Raw genomic sequence first — 15,545 nt, 5'->3', positions numbered from 1 at the left:
CAACACCTTCCTCTGAAAGGTTGTAGTGATGTTTAAAATGAGATAATATCCCGGCCGGCGCGGTGGCTCAAGCCTGTAATCCCAGCACGTTGGGAGGCCGAGACGGGCGGATCACGAGGTCAGAAGATCAAGACCATCCTGGCTAACACGGTGAAACCCCGTCTCTACTAAAAAATACAAAAAACTAGCCGGGCAAGGTGGCGGGGGCCTGTAGTCCCAGCTACTTGGGAGGCTGAGGCAGGAGAATGGCGTAAAGCCAGGACGCGGAGTTTGCAGTGAGCTGAGATCGCGCCACTGCACTCCAGCCTGGGCGACAGAGCGAGACTCCGTCTCAAATAAAATAAAATAAAATAAAATAAAATAAAATAAAATAAAATAAAATGAGATAATAGGCTGGGTGGGTCACGCCTTGTAATCCGAGCACTTTGGGAGTCCCAGCACTTTGAGGGTGGGAGTTCGAGATCAGCCTGGGTAACATGGCTGAGATAACGACTATACAGTGAATGGCACATAGTAAGTGGTTAGCTAATGTTTGACTCAGTCCCACTCTTCAGTGATCCTTGTGGGCATTTCTTCACAAAGTTGCAGGGTATGTCTGTAGTCCTCTCTCCAGTATTTTTCAGTATTTGTTCTAGCACACACTAGGCCTTCCACAAAAATGATGGAGTGAAAACCCCTGGCGGCGGGAAACCGGGGTGGGGGTGTGGGGAGGGGCACCTCAACACAAACACACAGAAAATGCTACCGCAGAACATCGGTTACTGGGCAGAGGTACCTTTCAGAACCCCTAGGGTGCCCTCACATCCTGCCTGGCTGGCCTGATTCAAATGGTTCATTTAACCAAGGTCAAACTAACATCTTGGCTGCTACTAAAATCCACGAACCGTCACTTTTCCCAGATAAGAGAGACAGTTGCTCAATTAGAATCAGCAGCGGTAGGCCCAAAAGATCCCGCCTTCCTCCACAGGGTGAGCCTATCAGCGCTCCTCCAACGATGAGCGGCAGCTCTCCAGGAGCCAATGAGTTCATCCCCATGGAAGGAACCCGCCCACCCCTTGTGGCGTCACCAGATCTCTTAAAAAGATGGAACCTCAGCGGCGCTTCCTCGTAGCGAGCCTAGTGGCGGGCGTTTGCTTTGAAACGTGAGCGCCACCCGACCTTAAAGGGGAGGGAGCAAAGGAAGGACAGAGCCCTTTAAAACAAGGCAGGTGGTGCCTGCCCCTTTAAGGGTGGGGCGTCCGGACGGCTGTATCTGAGCCCCCGACTGCCCCGAGTTTCTGTTTCAGGCTGCGAGGAAAGGCTCCTACACTGGGTCCGGGTGCTCGGCGGCGGCGGCTTCCTCCCCGCTTGTCCTCCCCGGGCCCGGAGGCACCCCGGCTTCAGTCATGCTGAGCAGAGTATGGAAGCACCTGACTACGAAGTGCTATCCGTGCGAGAACAGCTATTCCACGAGAGGATCCGCGAGTGCATTGTGAGTGCGGGGCCCCGGCGGGGAGAAGCGGGGGTTGCGGGAGAGCGGGGTGGGTTGGGGTCCGAGCCCACCTGGTCTCAGAGCGCCGTCAAACCATGCCTGGGCCAGTGGTGGGCGACGGAGGCCTCCATCCGGGCAGAAGGGCGGGTGCCCGGCTAGCGATCCCCTAGATGGGATCAGCTGGGTCCCTGAGCGGTAAACAAAGGCCGTCGTTTCCGTTCCTCCCCAACACGCCCCTCCCTGCCCCTCCCTCCCACCCCTCGCCCAGCGCGTCTGAGAGCCTGCGGAGTCCGCCTTAGTCTGATAATCGGGGAAGGATGGGTTTGCTTCTCAAACTGGGTTGAGGGCAAACCCAGCTGACGTTGGATGAAGGGGAGAAATCGTCACTCTGAGCTTGATTCCAGAAAAGAGGGGAGGTGTAGGGATGGCAGACAGGAGGAACCTGGGGACTTACCGGGTCATCTCCTGCTTTGGAAGAAAGGAGTCTTACTAGGGTGGATCCTAATATGTAGAGATGAGGAACAACCAAGTATCCAAGTATCCCCCCGTCTTTCTTCTTTCTCATTAGTGTTTGTTTGAAACCCTGCAAGGCTGGGTTCCCAGCCTCTCAGCTATTCCGGGGTTTCCCCAGTAAGTTGTCCGCCCAGGGCTTCAGAGGGTATCTGGCTGCTATTCCTTACGCCATCCCTGCCACTTAGAGCGACAGCTGAACCAGCCGCAGAGAAGTGGACTCCTCAATTCTGGGGTAGGGGTACCCAGTGGAGCTTAGGGAGTCATATCTTCTTCAGCCTTGCTTTGAATTCTTACCTCTCTCCTTTCTCCTCTGTTTCCTTCCCCAGAGCTCCCCAGGGCAACCCTCATCTCCAAATAGTAAATGGAAAGGGAATGGTTTGGAAAAACAGAAAGAAATGTTAGTAAGTGGGGGAACCCAGTGTTGGGGTCATTCCCTTCATTTTTCTCAGGCTGGGCTCTAGCCAGCCCTGGGCAGCCTATTGGAAGTAGGGTAAATTGAGCCAGGACATAATTAGGTCTGCTCTTATCTGTGAGGACAGGAAAGTATATTAGTCTGAGTGTGCAACTCCAGTAGAAGTTTGCTTTCGGCAAGCCTTCCTTGTGTGTTTCTTGGTGGACAGTCCACATGGTGGGTTGGGCATATTGCAGAGGCACAGCCAGGTCTTGAGACAGTGTCAGGCAGGAGGCTCACATTCCTAGAGAACAGGGAGGGATGAGACCTTGGACAGAAGCAGCCTCCTGGATGTCTCCCCCATCCTTTAGTCCCATGAGCTGAGAACATCAGTGCTGGCTAAGGGTAGCCTGAAGATTTATGGTGCCTCCCCCACCTGGCTCTCATCCAGGGGCTGGAGCGCAACCTAGCCTCTTGGAACTGCGTGGAACTCCAGCCTGACCTTTTGAGCCCTCCCACCTTCCTGGCTATTACGCAAGCCCAGGGCAGAACACAGGCTATAAAAATCTTGCAGCTACAATCTGAGTGGCTCCTTCTATTCTGCTTCCCTAATGTCAAAAGCTATGACTTTGTTCTAGATCGATGGCTCTCTTGCATCTCTGTGGATTCTTCCCTCCTTGTATAGATAACTATGTGTATTCTCTGTGGGGTCAGCCCTTTCTGGAGACTGGAAGACCCATGAGACTGTTTCTGTCTTCTTGGCATAACTCAAACACAATAACTTCTTTTCTTGATACTCTCTGGCCTTTTTTTTTGAGACCTAGTCTCACTCTGTCGCCCAGGCTGGAGTGCAGTGGCATGATCTTTGCTCACTGCAACCTCCGCCTCCCAGGTTCTAGTGATTCTTGTGCCTCAGCCTCCCGAGTAGGTGGGATTACAGGCACCTGCCACCACACACAGTTTTGTTTTTTTGTTTTTTTTTTTTGAGACTGAGTCTCTCTCTGTCGCCAGGCTGGAGTAAAGTGGCACAATTTCGGCTCACTGCAACCTCCGCCTCCTGGGTTCAAGCAATTCTCCTGCCTCAGCCTCTTGAGTAGCTGAGACTACAGGTGCATGCCACCATGCCTGACTAGTTTTTGTATTTTTAGTAGAGATGGAGTTTCGCCATGTTGGCCAGGATGGCCTCGATCTCTTGACCACGTGATCCTCCCGCATTGGCCTCCAATAGTGCTGGGATTATAGGCATGAGCCACTGCGCCCAGCCAATTTTTGTAATTTTTTGTTTGTTTGTTTTTGAGACGGAGTCTTGCTCTGTCACCCAGGCTAGAGTGCAGTGGTGCAATCACGGCTCGCTGCAACCTCCACCTCCCGAATTCAATTGATTCTCCTGCCTCAGCCTCCTGAGTAGCTGGGATTACAGGCACGTACCACCACACCCAGCTAATGGTTGTATTTTTAGTAGAGACGGGGGGGTTCTACTGTGTTGGTCAGGCTGGTCTCGAACTCCTGACCTCATGATCCTCCCACCTCGGCCTGCCAAAGTACTGGGATTACAGGCGTGAGCCTCCGCGCTCAGCCCAATTTTTGTATTTTTAGTAAAGACAGGGTTTCACCATGTTGGCCAGGCTGGTCTCGAACTCCTGACGTCAATTGATTCACCTGCCTTGGCCTCCCAAAGTGCTGGGATTACAGGCGTGAGCCACTGTGCCTGGTCGAGACTCTCTATTCTTGATTATAGAGCCAAGCTGGCCAATTACTCCTCCTCTGGGCAGTAGAAGCTTACTTGGAGTAGAGTAGGAATGAATATGCAGATTAACGTGGCCGAGTTCCGCCATCACTGTCACTTGGCAGTCTAGCCAACTGTAGAAACACTAAATATTGGGCCCTAGCTAAAGCCCACTGTTAGGGGTAGAGGATTAAATGAGGCTCTGGTTTGGCCCAGCAGACCTGATCTTTCAGGCCCCTGAATAAGCATGGAATAGAAGTTGTGACTTGGTCTAGAAACATGACACCTACTTTGGGTCAAGGCACCAGTGTGGGTGGAGGTAGGAGGGTGGGGTAGTGATGGGGTGCCAGGACAATGCCGACATCTTCCTCCCCTCAAACCTGCTTCCCTTCCCAATAATGTGCTCAGAGTAAATTCCCTCTGGTTCTGTAACTGGTTTGAAATGTGTGTGCTTGTGCATTTCTAGTTTTCTTTGCCCATTTACCAACCAGAGTTGGGCTGAAGCTATTTTCTCCCAGTGAAGTCCTTGTAGGGCTGGGCATGGTACTGTTTCCCCACGTGCATGGGGCAGCCCCTGTCTGGCCCTTCTTCGAGGCCCCTGGGGCTCTGACTAGAAGGAAGTACCTGGGGGATCAGAACAGAATATACTTCCAGATGGAACCCCTGGAAGTATGGAGCCTTATCTTAAGGAAGTAATGGCCATGGAATTAACAGAGAGGCCCTTGGCTGTGGAATATGCTAAAGGTTAGAGCTTCTCATCCCAGCTCACATTCTGCTACAGATCTCAACACTTCTGTTTGCAACACTGTACATCGTCTGCCACATCTTCCTGACCCGCTTTAAGAAGCCTGCTGAGTTCACCACAGGTACTGTGATTTCCCTCCCTCCTGCCAGAGTTCCAGTGGCCATGGACCAGCCTCAGGGGAATGGGCCCATGGTGCCCACTGGGAAAGGAGCAGTGGGCTGTGTGGGGCTGTTCTGGATCCTTTGCCTCTTCAGCCTCCCTTTCTGCACAGACAGGGGCAAGGGCAGCTAGATGGAAGTGTCTTCTGGGCAAGTCATATAACATTTCTGATCTTCAGTTTCATCCTACAAAATGGGCATAGCAATGTCTACCTACTCCGTTGTGTGGACCAAAGGAGATGGTTAATGTGAAAGCCCTTTGTGAACCTGAAGTGAGCAACTGCCGGGTGATTGTCATTACGGGCACAGTCTGTGTGTCATCTCCTCTCCTAGTGCTCCCACAGCCAGGACCAGAGACCTCCCTGATGACTGGGGCACCTGGTGATGGTGGCCTTTCTCTTTATGGGGAGTCTGAGTATGCTCAGATTGCAGCTTTCCTTCCCTAGACATTGTGTAATTGGAGGTGGGGGCACACTTGCCCCAGTTTCTAGCCCCAGCCTTTCCTCCTCTCAGGATGGCTCAGGATGAGTCCCCACCCAACAAGGCAGCTACCCTAGAGTAATTCCCTTGGGGACCTTCTCTGTGAATCTCCCTTCCCCCTCTTTCTCTTTTCCCTTTCCTAGACCCAGCCACGGATGTAACCAACCTCATAGACTAGTTGTTTATTATATTAATATTTTGAGCATATAAAGAGGAACCTGTGATGGGAGAGATCTAGGGAGGAGGAAAGAAGTATAGGAATGTCTGGCCTGTATTCTCTTCACCTGGGACCACTGATTTTTAAGCTGCCACCTTGACTGCAGAATAGGCTATGGAGTTCATAATGTGTGGTCTCCTGGAGCCTTCTGTTCAGCTCTGCCTTCTTTGAGGGGGCAGGGATGGGGCGGGGAGCACATTGTAATACTTAGGGCCTCAGAGCTGCCCCGTGATGTCCTGCCTCTTCCCCGTGCCTCTGTCTCTTACAGTGGATGATGAAGATGCCACAGTCAACAAGATTGCGTAAGTGTCCCTGCCTCAGCACCTAACACCAGTGGTCTTTAGGAACTGGGATCTAGGGAGTCCTAGAGCTGGAGGGAGAAGGGGGAAGTCTCACACAGTGAAGACAGAGTTTCTGTTTCCACCCCATTTCTGGCTTCCGGCTTTACCTCACCCTGGGGACGCTCAGAAAAGCTGCTGTTCCTGTCTTCCTGGTTAGGCCAGGAGCTTGTGGGAGCCTCATGGCCAGGAACATCCACTGGGGCCTGAGTCACCGGAAATGGCTCCAGCTTGGCTTCACCTCCCAGCGACCAGAGTGGGGATGCAGGTTGATGGAAAAGGAGCAGGATGTGGGGAAGATGGGAACCCCTGAGGGAGGGGCATGCTTGGTTCTGAGAGGAAGGCCCATATTCCAGGCTGCCAGTGTTCACTAGCACATACAGAGAAAGATAGAGAGATGACTCCTCTGAGTCAGTAGATCAGAAGGCAGCCCTCCACCCTTGATGGACCAATGAGATAGAAGTGCCCCTCTTCAGTGTATGCAGCCCAGGGCATAGACCTTGGCTATGAAGCTAGGTTTCAGTTTCCCCTTGTCCTCCTTTGCCTTCATGCCTTTGTGCGGGGCATAGCCACATGGGATGACCCTGTGCTTATCTGGGCAAAAAGAGGTAAGCTCAGAAATCCATATCCCTGAGCAAAGAAGAGAAGCCAGGCCCCCTAGCTTTGGTATCCTACCTGGCATAACTTATAGGCATGTATGGGAGGACCACATTCCTGGGGACAGCCTGGGTATGTGACATGGCAGGTGACCAGCTTCCCATGAATGCCCGAAGCTGTGCCCATCCCATGAGCTGGGGCTTCCCTGGAGGTAAAGGGCTAGGGCGGGCCGGCAGTGGGTAGAACCCCAGCTGGACGGCTCCTTCCTTAGCTCTGTCATTGCTACAGCTGATTGTGGAAGCCACAGGTGCCCTCAGGACAAATGGAACTTCTCCAGCACAGCGTAGTGAGTGCTGAGCTAAGCAAGGACACTCTCCCCTTCTCTGCCCAGGCTCGAGCTGTGCACCTTTACCCTGGCAATTGCCCTGGGTGCTGTCCTGCTCCTGCCCTTCTCCATCATCAGCAATGAGGTGCTACTCTCCTTGCCTCGGAACTACTACATCCAGTGGCTCAACGGCTCCCTCATCCATGGTTTGTGGCTCCTAGAGGCGGCTTGGGGTGGGGATAGGGAGCAGAGAGCAGATAGAGTCGGGCAGACTCAGGCAGCCATGGGCCAATCAGTCATGTGTCACACCTTCCCTTTCCGCTTCTCCTGCAAATGGTCAGTCTCCTGTCAGTTGCCCCTCCCTTTACTGACCATCTCTGCTTTTCCTTTTTTGCTCTAGGCCTGTGGAACCTTGTTTTTCTCTTCTCCAACCTGTCCCTCATCTTCCTCATGCCCTTTGCATATTTCTTCACTGAGTCCGAGGGCTTTGCTGGCTCCAGAAAGGTAAGTAGGGGATATGTATCCAGGCAGGAAACGGAACTCCACACACATGGTTCAACTGAAGAGATTTTAATAAAGAGGCTATTTGCGGAGGTTTAGTTAAAGGAAGTTTGAGGCTCTAGTGACAGTAGGAAGTCATTACCACCCTTAGGCCTGTAGAGACAAAGGGAGGAAATAGTTTCTAGAAGCCACTAATAGCTGAAGCCAGGGATGTGAAGCTGCCCAGAGAGGAGCTGTTGTCTTAGTGTCATAATCACTGCCAAAACCATGGTGGCAGATGTGGGAGGACTCACAGGAAACATACCCTCACCCCTTTTCTGCCTTCCATTCTGCTGTTGGATGCGAAACTAGAGGGCAAAGAGCTTGTGGGATGCAGACCTCAGAGGTCAGCCTCCCAGAGCAGACAATGACAAGGAATGGGTCTGGGAAAAGGAGATGCAAATGAAGAACACCTGGTATGTGGGGTGACCTTAGACTAGGGAGTGGGAAGACAGAGCAACTTAGCAGAATAAGAGGGAAACCCTCTCTCTTATCTCCTGAATCCAGACCTCTCTGGTTCCCGCAGGCTGGCCGCCATCTCCGATGTCTTTCCATCCCCACACTGCCCTGATGTTAACCTCCTTCACCTGTTGCCTCCTCCTATAGGGTGTCCTGGGCCGGGTCTATGAGACAGTGGTGATGTTGATGCTCCTCACTCTGCTGGTGCTAGGTATGGTGTGGGTGGCATCAGCCATTGTGGATAACAAGGCCAGCAGAGAGTCACTCTATGGTGAGTGGCCCAGCTTCCTCCAGGCTGTGTGGCTTTTCAGTTGGCCCATGTCCACCTACCTGGAATGACTGTAACCCACTAAAGTGGAAAAGGTTGGCACCTTCTCCCTTTGACTGAAGTTTCAAACTGATAGACATCCGGCCAAATCCAATTTGCAGAAATGTTTCATTGGCCTATGCAATGGTTTTTAAAATATATATTATTCAGTTGCTAACATTTTAAATTGGGAGGTTTCATATTAATATCCAGATATCTAACTTTGCTTGACAAGGAGAAGATCTGGCTACATTAGTCCCTGGTGATGGGGGCCAAATAGCAGTTATACCCTTTAGTTAGGGGTTAGGATCTCCAGTTTGTTATAGGCCCTGCCATTCCCTCTTCTGCTGATGCTGGCCAGCTTTCTTCATTTGTATTACTTGCCTAACCCCTGTGGGGACTGTGCCCTTGTCTAGACTCTGAGGCCTGTCAGCCCCCAGTAAGCAAGAAGAGATGAGCTGACATGCCTCTTTTTTTTTTATCCTTAGACTTCTGGGAGTACTATCTCCCCTACCTCTACTCATGCATCTCCTTCCTTGGGGTTCTGCTGCTCCTGGGTGAGTGTACAGGGTCTGGGAGGGAATGGGTAGGGTCCTTGGACCAGAGTAACCAGGCTGGAAGGAGGGGGAATGGAGGGACATGTTAGGCAAGGGGTGGAGAGCAGGGTCTGGCAGGTGACTGGCTCTTGTTCTCACAGTGTGTACTCCACTGGGTCTCGCCCGCATGTTCTCCGTCACTGGGAAGCTGCTGGTCAAGCCCCGGGTATGTGGTATTCCTTGCTCTTTGATCCTGCAGGGTGAGCTTCCTGCAGAGCTGGAACCAAACAATGAAACCCACAGAGTGGTGAATGAGGGTTTGGGGGAGGCCTGAGACTACGGAGCCCTGGGAAGAACAGGGTTCTCCTGGGGCCTTTGGGTCAGGGAGCCTCTGAAAGTTAGTCTCTTCCTTTCCCCTGCCCCTAGTTGCTGGAAGACCTGGAGGAGCAGCTGTACTGCTCAGCCTTTGAGGAGGCAGCCCTGACCCGCAGGATCTGTAGTGAGTTGCAGTTCTTCCCTGATGGGGTGGTGGGCTTGGCCTGGGCAGAGACTGCCCAACTTGGGAGCAACACCATCTTCTCTGCCCTCAGATCCTACTTCCTGCTGGCTGCCTTTAGACATGGAGCTGCTACACAGACAGCTCCTGGCTCTGCAGACACAGAGGGTCCTGCTGGGTATGTGGGTTGGTAGGGCTTGGGATACCTGGGTTTCCCCAAGGAGAGTAGCCCCTGGTTCCAGGTGCTTGCTGACAGCCTCCCATCCCTGCACAGAGAAGCGGCGGAAGGCTTCAGCCTGGCAACGGAACCTGGGCTACCCCCTGGCTATGCTGTGCTTGCTGGTGCTGACGGTGGGTATACCAGCCCTAGAGGTGGGGAGTGGACCCTCAGTACTCGAGGCCTTCTCAGGGAGAGGGGAGGCGATGAGGGGACCTGGTTATCATCAGTAATAGTGGTTGCTTCTCACTGAGTGCCTGCTTTTATGTCCTGCCTGTGCTGAGCACAAATGTTGAGCACATCAATCCTCATTTTGTAGATGAAGAGACAGAGTTGAGTGACTTGCCCAAGGTCACACAGGGCCAGTGAGTAGTTGTGCAGGTTTGCCCTGGCATGAGAATAAGCAGTCGATTCCCCTATGGACTCAAGAATATATCTTATCAGTTGGAGGAAGAGAGATGCCTTTTGCTAGTTATCCTTTTTGCAATCCATCCACCTGGAGGAGATGTATCTTATAATGTCCTCAAAGGCACTCTGTTGCTAATAACAGCTTTGATGAGGTCCCATACAGCTCATTGGAAGCGAAGCTAGTCTTGGAAACTGGAAATGTTGGACTAGAGTCTCTGCCCATTCCTTTAGCTCTGGGTCGAGCTGTGGTCTGGGGTGGGATGGGAGTCTGACCTTGCCTCACACAGGGCCTGTCTGTGCTCATTGTGGCCATCCACATCCTGGAGCTGCTCATCGATGAGGCTGCCATGCCCCGAGGCATGCAGGTACCAGGCTGCCCTCCCGCCATATCCTTTGGGGAGGGCCTAAGAACAGCTGGGGAGAGGAGGCAGAAGCTGAGGACAGTGGGAAGGCTGGGTGCCGGGTAGTGCTGATGGTGGGGAATGCTCACAGTGACACTGCCCCACTCCTCAGGGTGCCTCCTTAGGCCAGGTCTCCTTCTCCAAGCTGGGCTCCTTTGGTGCCGTCGTTCAGGTTGTACTCATCTTGTATCCTTCTGGAATACAAAAACCTGTCTCCTGGGACTCTAGACAGCACTTCTTGGACTTTGTTTCCTTTGGGACTCTGAGCAACACTGATGGGAAATGGGGCAAGTTTTCATCAACCTCGGGTTCAGAAAGAAGGAAAATACTTAATTTTGAAAGGAGAGCCGGTGGTTCAGTAGAATCTGATCAGAAGAAAATAAAAAAGAGGCCGGATGCAGTGGCTCACACAGTGCTAATCCTAGCACTTTGGGAGGCTGAGGCGGGTGGATTTCTTGAGCTTAGAATTTCAAGACCAGCCTGAGCAACATGGTGAAACCCGGTCTCTACAAAAAATACAAAACATTAGCCGGGCGTGGTGGTGCGTGCTTGCATTCCCAGTTATGTGGGTGGCTGACGTGGGAAGATCGCTTGAGCCCAGAAGGTCAAGGCTGCAGTGAGCTGAAATCGCACCACTGCACTCCAGCCTGGGTGACAAAGTGAGATCCTGTCTCAAAAATAAATAAATAAAAATAATAAATAAATAAATAAGCAAATAAATAAATAAATAAGAAGTGGGCTGAGAGAGAGCTCTGTTCCCTTTGAGATGAGTTATTAATTCTTAGGAGCCAGCCAGTTCTTCCTTAATGCAGTGGCAGTTACCTAATGGTGTCCTCGGTTGTGGGCTTCTATAGCTCTCCACTCTTCCGGAGCCTGCGGCCCAGATGGCATGACACCGCCATGACGCAGGTAGCTGGGAGGGAGTAAGGCAAGCCTCCTGCGGGGTGTGGATGGGCACTAGGTGCCTGCAGCTCTTCCACCCTCACCACTCCTTTCCCTGCTTCCACCCAGATAATTGGGAACTGTGTCTGTCTCCTGGTCTTAAGCTCGGCACTTCCTGTCTTCTCTCGAACCCTAGGTAAGTATTGAAAGGAGGAAATAATGGAATTGGATTTTTTTGAGTACTTTTACTGATGTAAAGCAGGCACTTTATATACATGCTTTCTCTAATTCCCACAACAAACCCGTGAGTAGGTATTATGTAGGTATTATCCGCATTACACAGATGAGGAAAGCGAGGCTCTGTAAAGTGCCTACACTGAGCTTCAGGGTACTGTTGCCGCAAAGTACATACTTTTTTTTTTTTTTTTTTTTTTGAGGCGGAGTCTCGCTCTGTCGCCCAGGCTGGAGTGCAGTGGCCGGATCTCAGCTCACTGCAAGCTCCGCCTCCCGGGTTCACGCCATTCTCCTGCGTCAGCCTCCCGAGTAGCTGGGACTACAGGCGCTCGCCACCTCGGCCGGCTAGTTTTTTGTATTTTTTTAGTAGAGACGGGGTTTCACCGTGTTAGCCAGGATGGTCTCTATCTCCTGACCTCGTGATCCGCCGGCCTCGGCCTCCCGAAGTGCTGGGCTTACAGGCGTGAGCCACTGCGCCCGGCCCGAAGTACATACTTTTTACATTTGCTACTGCCTCTCTCATTTACTTCTACTTTTGGTCGGGGAGCACACTTTTTTCTAAATCTTTCTCCTGGGTGAGTAATCTAGTAAATGTTCCTATTTGAAAAATGATAAACAGAGAAGCTACCTGATTGACCCAGATTATACAGCTAGTTTGAGGCAAGGTCAAGTCAGTCTAGGACCCTTGTCTCCTGAACCCCAGGCTAGTGCTTTCTCTACACTGGGGTGTCAGATAATATACTCATTCCTTCTCCTGCCTTGAAAGCTGTATCTATAATTAACTGGTTAAAAAGTTCAAGAGTGGCTGGGCGCAGTGATTCGTGCCTGTAATCCCAGCACTTTGGGAGGCCAAGGCGGGCGGATCACCTGAGGTTGGGATTAGGAGACCAGCCTGACCAACATGGAGAAACCCCGTTCTCTACTAAAAATACAAAATTAGCCAGGCGTGGTGGCGCATGCCTGTAGTCCCAGCTACTCAGGAAGCTGAGGCAGGAGAATCACTTGAACCCAGGAGGCAAAGGTTGCAGTGAGTTGAGCTCGTGCCATGCACTCCAGCCTGGGCAACAAGAGTGAATCTTCATCTCAAAAAAAAAAAAGTTCGAGAATGTAACTAGTTCACCCCAAGGTAGTATGTGAGCTGCAGAGGTAACAACCGCCCTCCTACCTCCCCCTAAATACCACATCACCCTCTGTGTTTTATATATGATTTCATATTTAAATCAGTTCTGGGGCCAGGCCTGGTGGCTCACGTCTGTAATCCCACACTTTGGGAGGCCAAGGTGGATGGATTGGCTTGAGGCCAGGAGTTCAAGACCAGCCTAGCCAACATGGTGAAACCCCATCTTTATGAAAAATTTAAAAATTAGCCAGGTATGGTGGCACATGCCTGTAATCCCAGCTGGGGCGTGAGAATTGCTGAGCTTGGGAGGTAGCTGAGGCATGAGAATTGCTTGAGCTTGGGAGGTGGAGGTTGCAGCGAGCCAAGATGGTACCACTGCACTCCAGCCTGGGTGACAGAGCATGACCCTGTCTCAGAACAACAACAAAAAAAAGGCCGGGCGCCTCAAGCCTGTAATCCCAGCACTTTGGGAGGCCGAGACGGGCGGATCACAAGGTCAGGAGATCGAGACCATCCTGGCTAACCTGGTGAAACCCCGTCTTTACTAAAAAATACAAAAAACTAGCCAGGCGAGGTGGCGGGCGTCTGTAGTCCCAGCTACTCGGGAGGCTGAGGCAGGAGAATGGTGTAAACCTGGGGGGCAGAGTTTGCAGTGAGCTGAGATCCAGCCACTGCACTCCAGCCTGGGCGACAGAGGGAGACTCTGTCTCAAAAAAAAAGAAAGAAAGAAAGAAATCAGCTGTGATCCAGGCACAGTGGTTCACGCCTGTAATCCCACCACTTTGGGAGGCCAAAGTGGGAGGATCACTTGAGGCCAGGAGTCCTAGACCAGCTTGAGCAACATAGTGAGACCCCATCTCTACCCCCCCCCAAAAAAAAGTGTTTTTTTTTTTTTTTTAAATTAGCACACCTATAGTCCTAGCTATGTATGAGACAGAGGCAGGAGAATTGCTTGGGCCCAGGAGTTTGAAGCTGCAGTGAACTAAGATTGTGCAACTGCACTCCAACCTGGGCAACAGAGCAAGACCCTGTTTTAAGACAAAACCAAATTAAACGAAACAAAAAACAGTTCTGTTTAATTCTTAACGTTATGTTATTTCCACTCTACCATTTGTACTTATGCCAGGAGAATTTGTAAGACAGTAGGCTTGTGGGTCTTCCAGTTAGTTCCTTTAGGTTGGATGCAGGTAAGAATATTTACAGGTGGGAGCAGAGTTTTTTGATTTATGATAGTATTATGAGGGGCCCAGTAAATGTTAGAATAGTGCCTGGCACAGACAGTGCTTTATGTGTGTTGTCTCATTTAATTCATAATTCTTAGGAAACTGAGGCACAGAAAATTTAAGGAAATTGCCCCAGATCACACAGCTAGTTAGGGGTGGAGTTGGGATATGAACCAAAGCAGCCTGATCAGTCTGAGCGCTCAGCAACCACACTGTTCTGTCTACTAAAAAAACTTGGTGAACTGCTTATTCCAGGCCCAGGAACAAGTAGTAGGCCCTGGGAGTTCCTGGGAACACCAGTAGCCAGAGGAGGCCTCACTGGAGGAGAAGATACCAGACTCTGGAAGCGAACTTGAAGCAAGCCTAGCTGCTGACACTTTGAACAGTCCCCAACTGCTAGTCAGCTTGCGGAGTAGAATTGGGAGAGGCCAACCTATCAGTTGCAGTGTTGAAATGTGGCCACCAGGAGGCAGCACAAAGTTGGACTGGTAGCAGAAAAGGGCCTGGGGAGCCCACCTCTCATCCTGGCCTTTGTACTTCAGGGCTCACTCGCTTTGACCTGCTGGGTGACTTTGGACGCTTCAACTGGCTGGGCAATTTCTACATTGTGTTCCTCTACAATGCAGCCTTTGCAGGCCTCACCACACTCTGTCTGGTGAAGACCTTCACTGCAGCTGTGCGCGCAGAGCTGATCCGGGCCTTCGGTGAGAGGGAGTTGAGGGTGCAGGCCGTTGGGGGGTGGTAGTTATCTAGGACACTCTGGATCACGGGTCACCCCGTCACCCCAGCAGGGGAGAGCATGTGCTTCGTGCTTTGTGGGTAACATACCTCATCCACACGTTCTGTGGCTTGGCTGTCTGGTCCCTAACGGACTGGACTTTTGACCTGCTTTTGACTGCCCATCTCCTCCTCTTCTCCAGGGTTGGACAGACTGCCACTGCCCGTCTCTGGTTTCCCCCGGACATCTAGGAAGACCCAGCACCAGTGACCTCCAGCTGGGGGTGGGAGGGAGAAAACTGGACACTGCCATCTGCTGCCTAGGCCTGGAGGGAAGTCCAAGGCTGGCTGGACCTCAGGACCTGGAATCTGAGAGGGTGGGTGGCAGAGGGGAGCAGAGCCATCTGCACTGTTGCGTAATCTGAGCCAGAGTTTGGGACCAGGACCTCCTGCTTTTCCATACTTAACTGTGGCCTCAGCATGGGATAGAGCTGGGTGACTGGGTCTAGCCCCTGGTCCCAAATCTGTTTACACATCAATCTGCCTCACTGCTGTTCTGGGCCATGCCCATAGCCATGTTTACATGATTTGATGTGCAATAGGGTGGGGTGGGGGCAGGGAAAGGACTGGGCCAGGCCAGGCTCGGGAGATAGATTGTCTCCCTTGGTTCTGGCCCAGCAGAGCCTAAGCACTGTGCTATCCTGGAGGGGCTTTGGACTACCTGAAAGACTAAGGGGATAGGAGGAGGCTTCACCCATCAGCAATAAAGTTGATCCCAGGATTTGCTTTGTTTTTTTTAAAGTGCCTGTCTCTGTGTGTATTTAAACAGCCTTGCTCCCACCAGTCCTGAGTCTGCCCAGTAAGAGAAGCAGAGGGGTTCTGCCCACCATCCTTTTCCTTCCCCTTCATCTATATTACTAGCATCCTTTGGGGACTTGGATCTGGTGTTAGGCCATGCAGTTGGGCAGTGGAAAACTCCTCCATCCTCAGCCTTGCTTAAAGCTGGCTTGTCCCCTGACTCCTTATATCCATGGCCTTAGGACA

At 51.7% G+C, this 15,545-nt stretch overlaps 1 protein-coding gene across 3 annotated transcripts; it reads left to right on the top strand.

Moving 5' to 3' along the window:
* Positions 1-1,054: 1,054 nt before the first annotated feature.
* LMBR1L (limb development membrane protein 1 like) lies at positions 1,055-15,302 on the top strand. Of its 3 annotated transcripts, XM_023211219.3 has the most exons (17): positions 1,055-1,471; positions 4,883-4,967; positions 5,970-6,003; positions 7,028-7,167; positions 7,362-7,465; positions 8,108-8,231; positions 8,756-8,824; positions 8,965-9,029; positions 9,230-9,302; positions 9,394-9,477; positions 9,574-9,650; positions 10,212-10,289; positions 10,438-10,511; positions 11,144-11,234; positions 11,337-11,403; positions 14,327-14,488; positions 14,705-15,302. In XM_023211219.3, the coding sequence occupies exons 1-17, from the start codon at positions 1,400-1,402 to the stop codon at positions 14,770-14,772; spliced, it is 1,467 nt and encodes a 488-aa protein (XP_023066987.1). In that variant the 5' UTR covers positions 1,055-1,399; the 3' UTR covers positions 14,773-15,302. The 3 variants fall into 3 exon arrangements, with proteins under 3 accessions (XP_023066987.1, XP_023066989.1, XP_023066988.1); XM_023211221.2 differs by lacking the exon at positions 5,970-6,003 and having other exon boundaries at positions 14,705-15,282; XM_023211220.3 differs by lacking the exons at positions 14,327-14,488; positions 14,705-15,302 and adding an exon at positions 14,040-14,320.
* The last annotated feature ends 243 nt before the right edge of the window (positions 15,303-15,545 follow it).

The sequence above is a fragment of the Piliocolobus tephrosceles genome, chromosome 10 (genome assembly GCF_002776525.5).
Source record: "Piliocolobus tephrosceles isolate RC106 chromosome 10, ASM277652v3, whole genome shotgun sequence".
Taxonomy (NCBI): Eukaryota; Metazoa; Chordata; class Mammalia; order Primates; family Cercopithecidae; genus Piliocolobus; species Piliocolobus tephrosceles.
The sequence above is the reverse complement of the archived record's forward strand: the minus strand, read 5'-3'. Positions and strand labels throughout refer to the sequence as shown.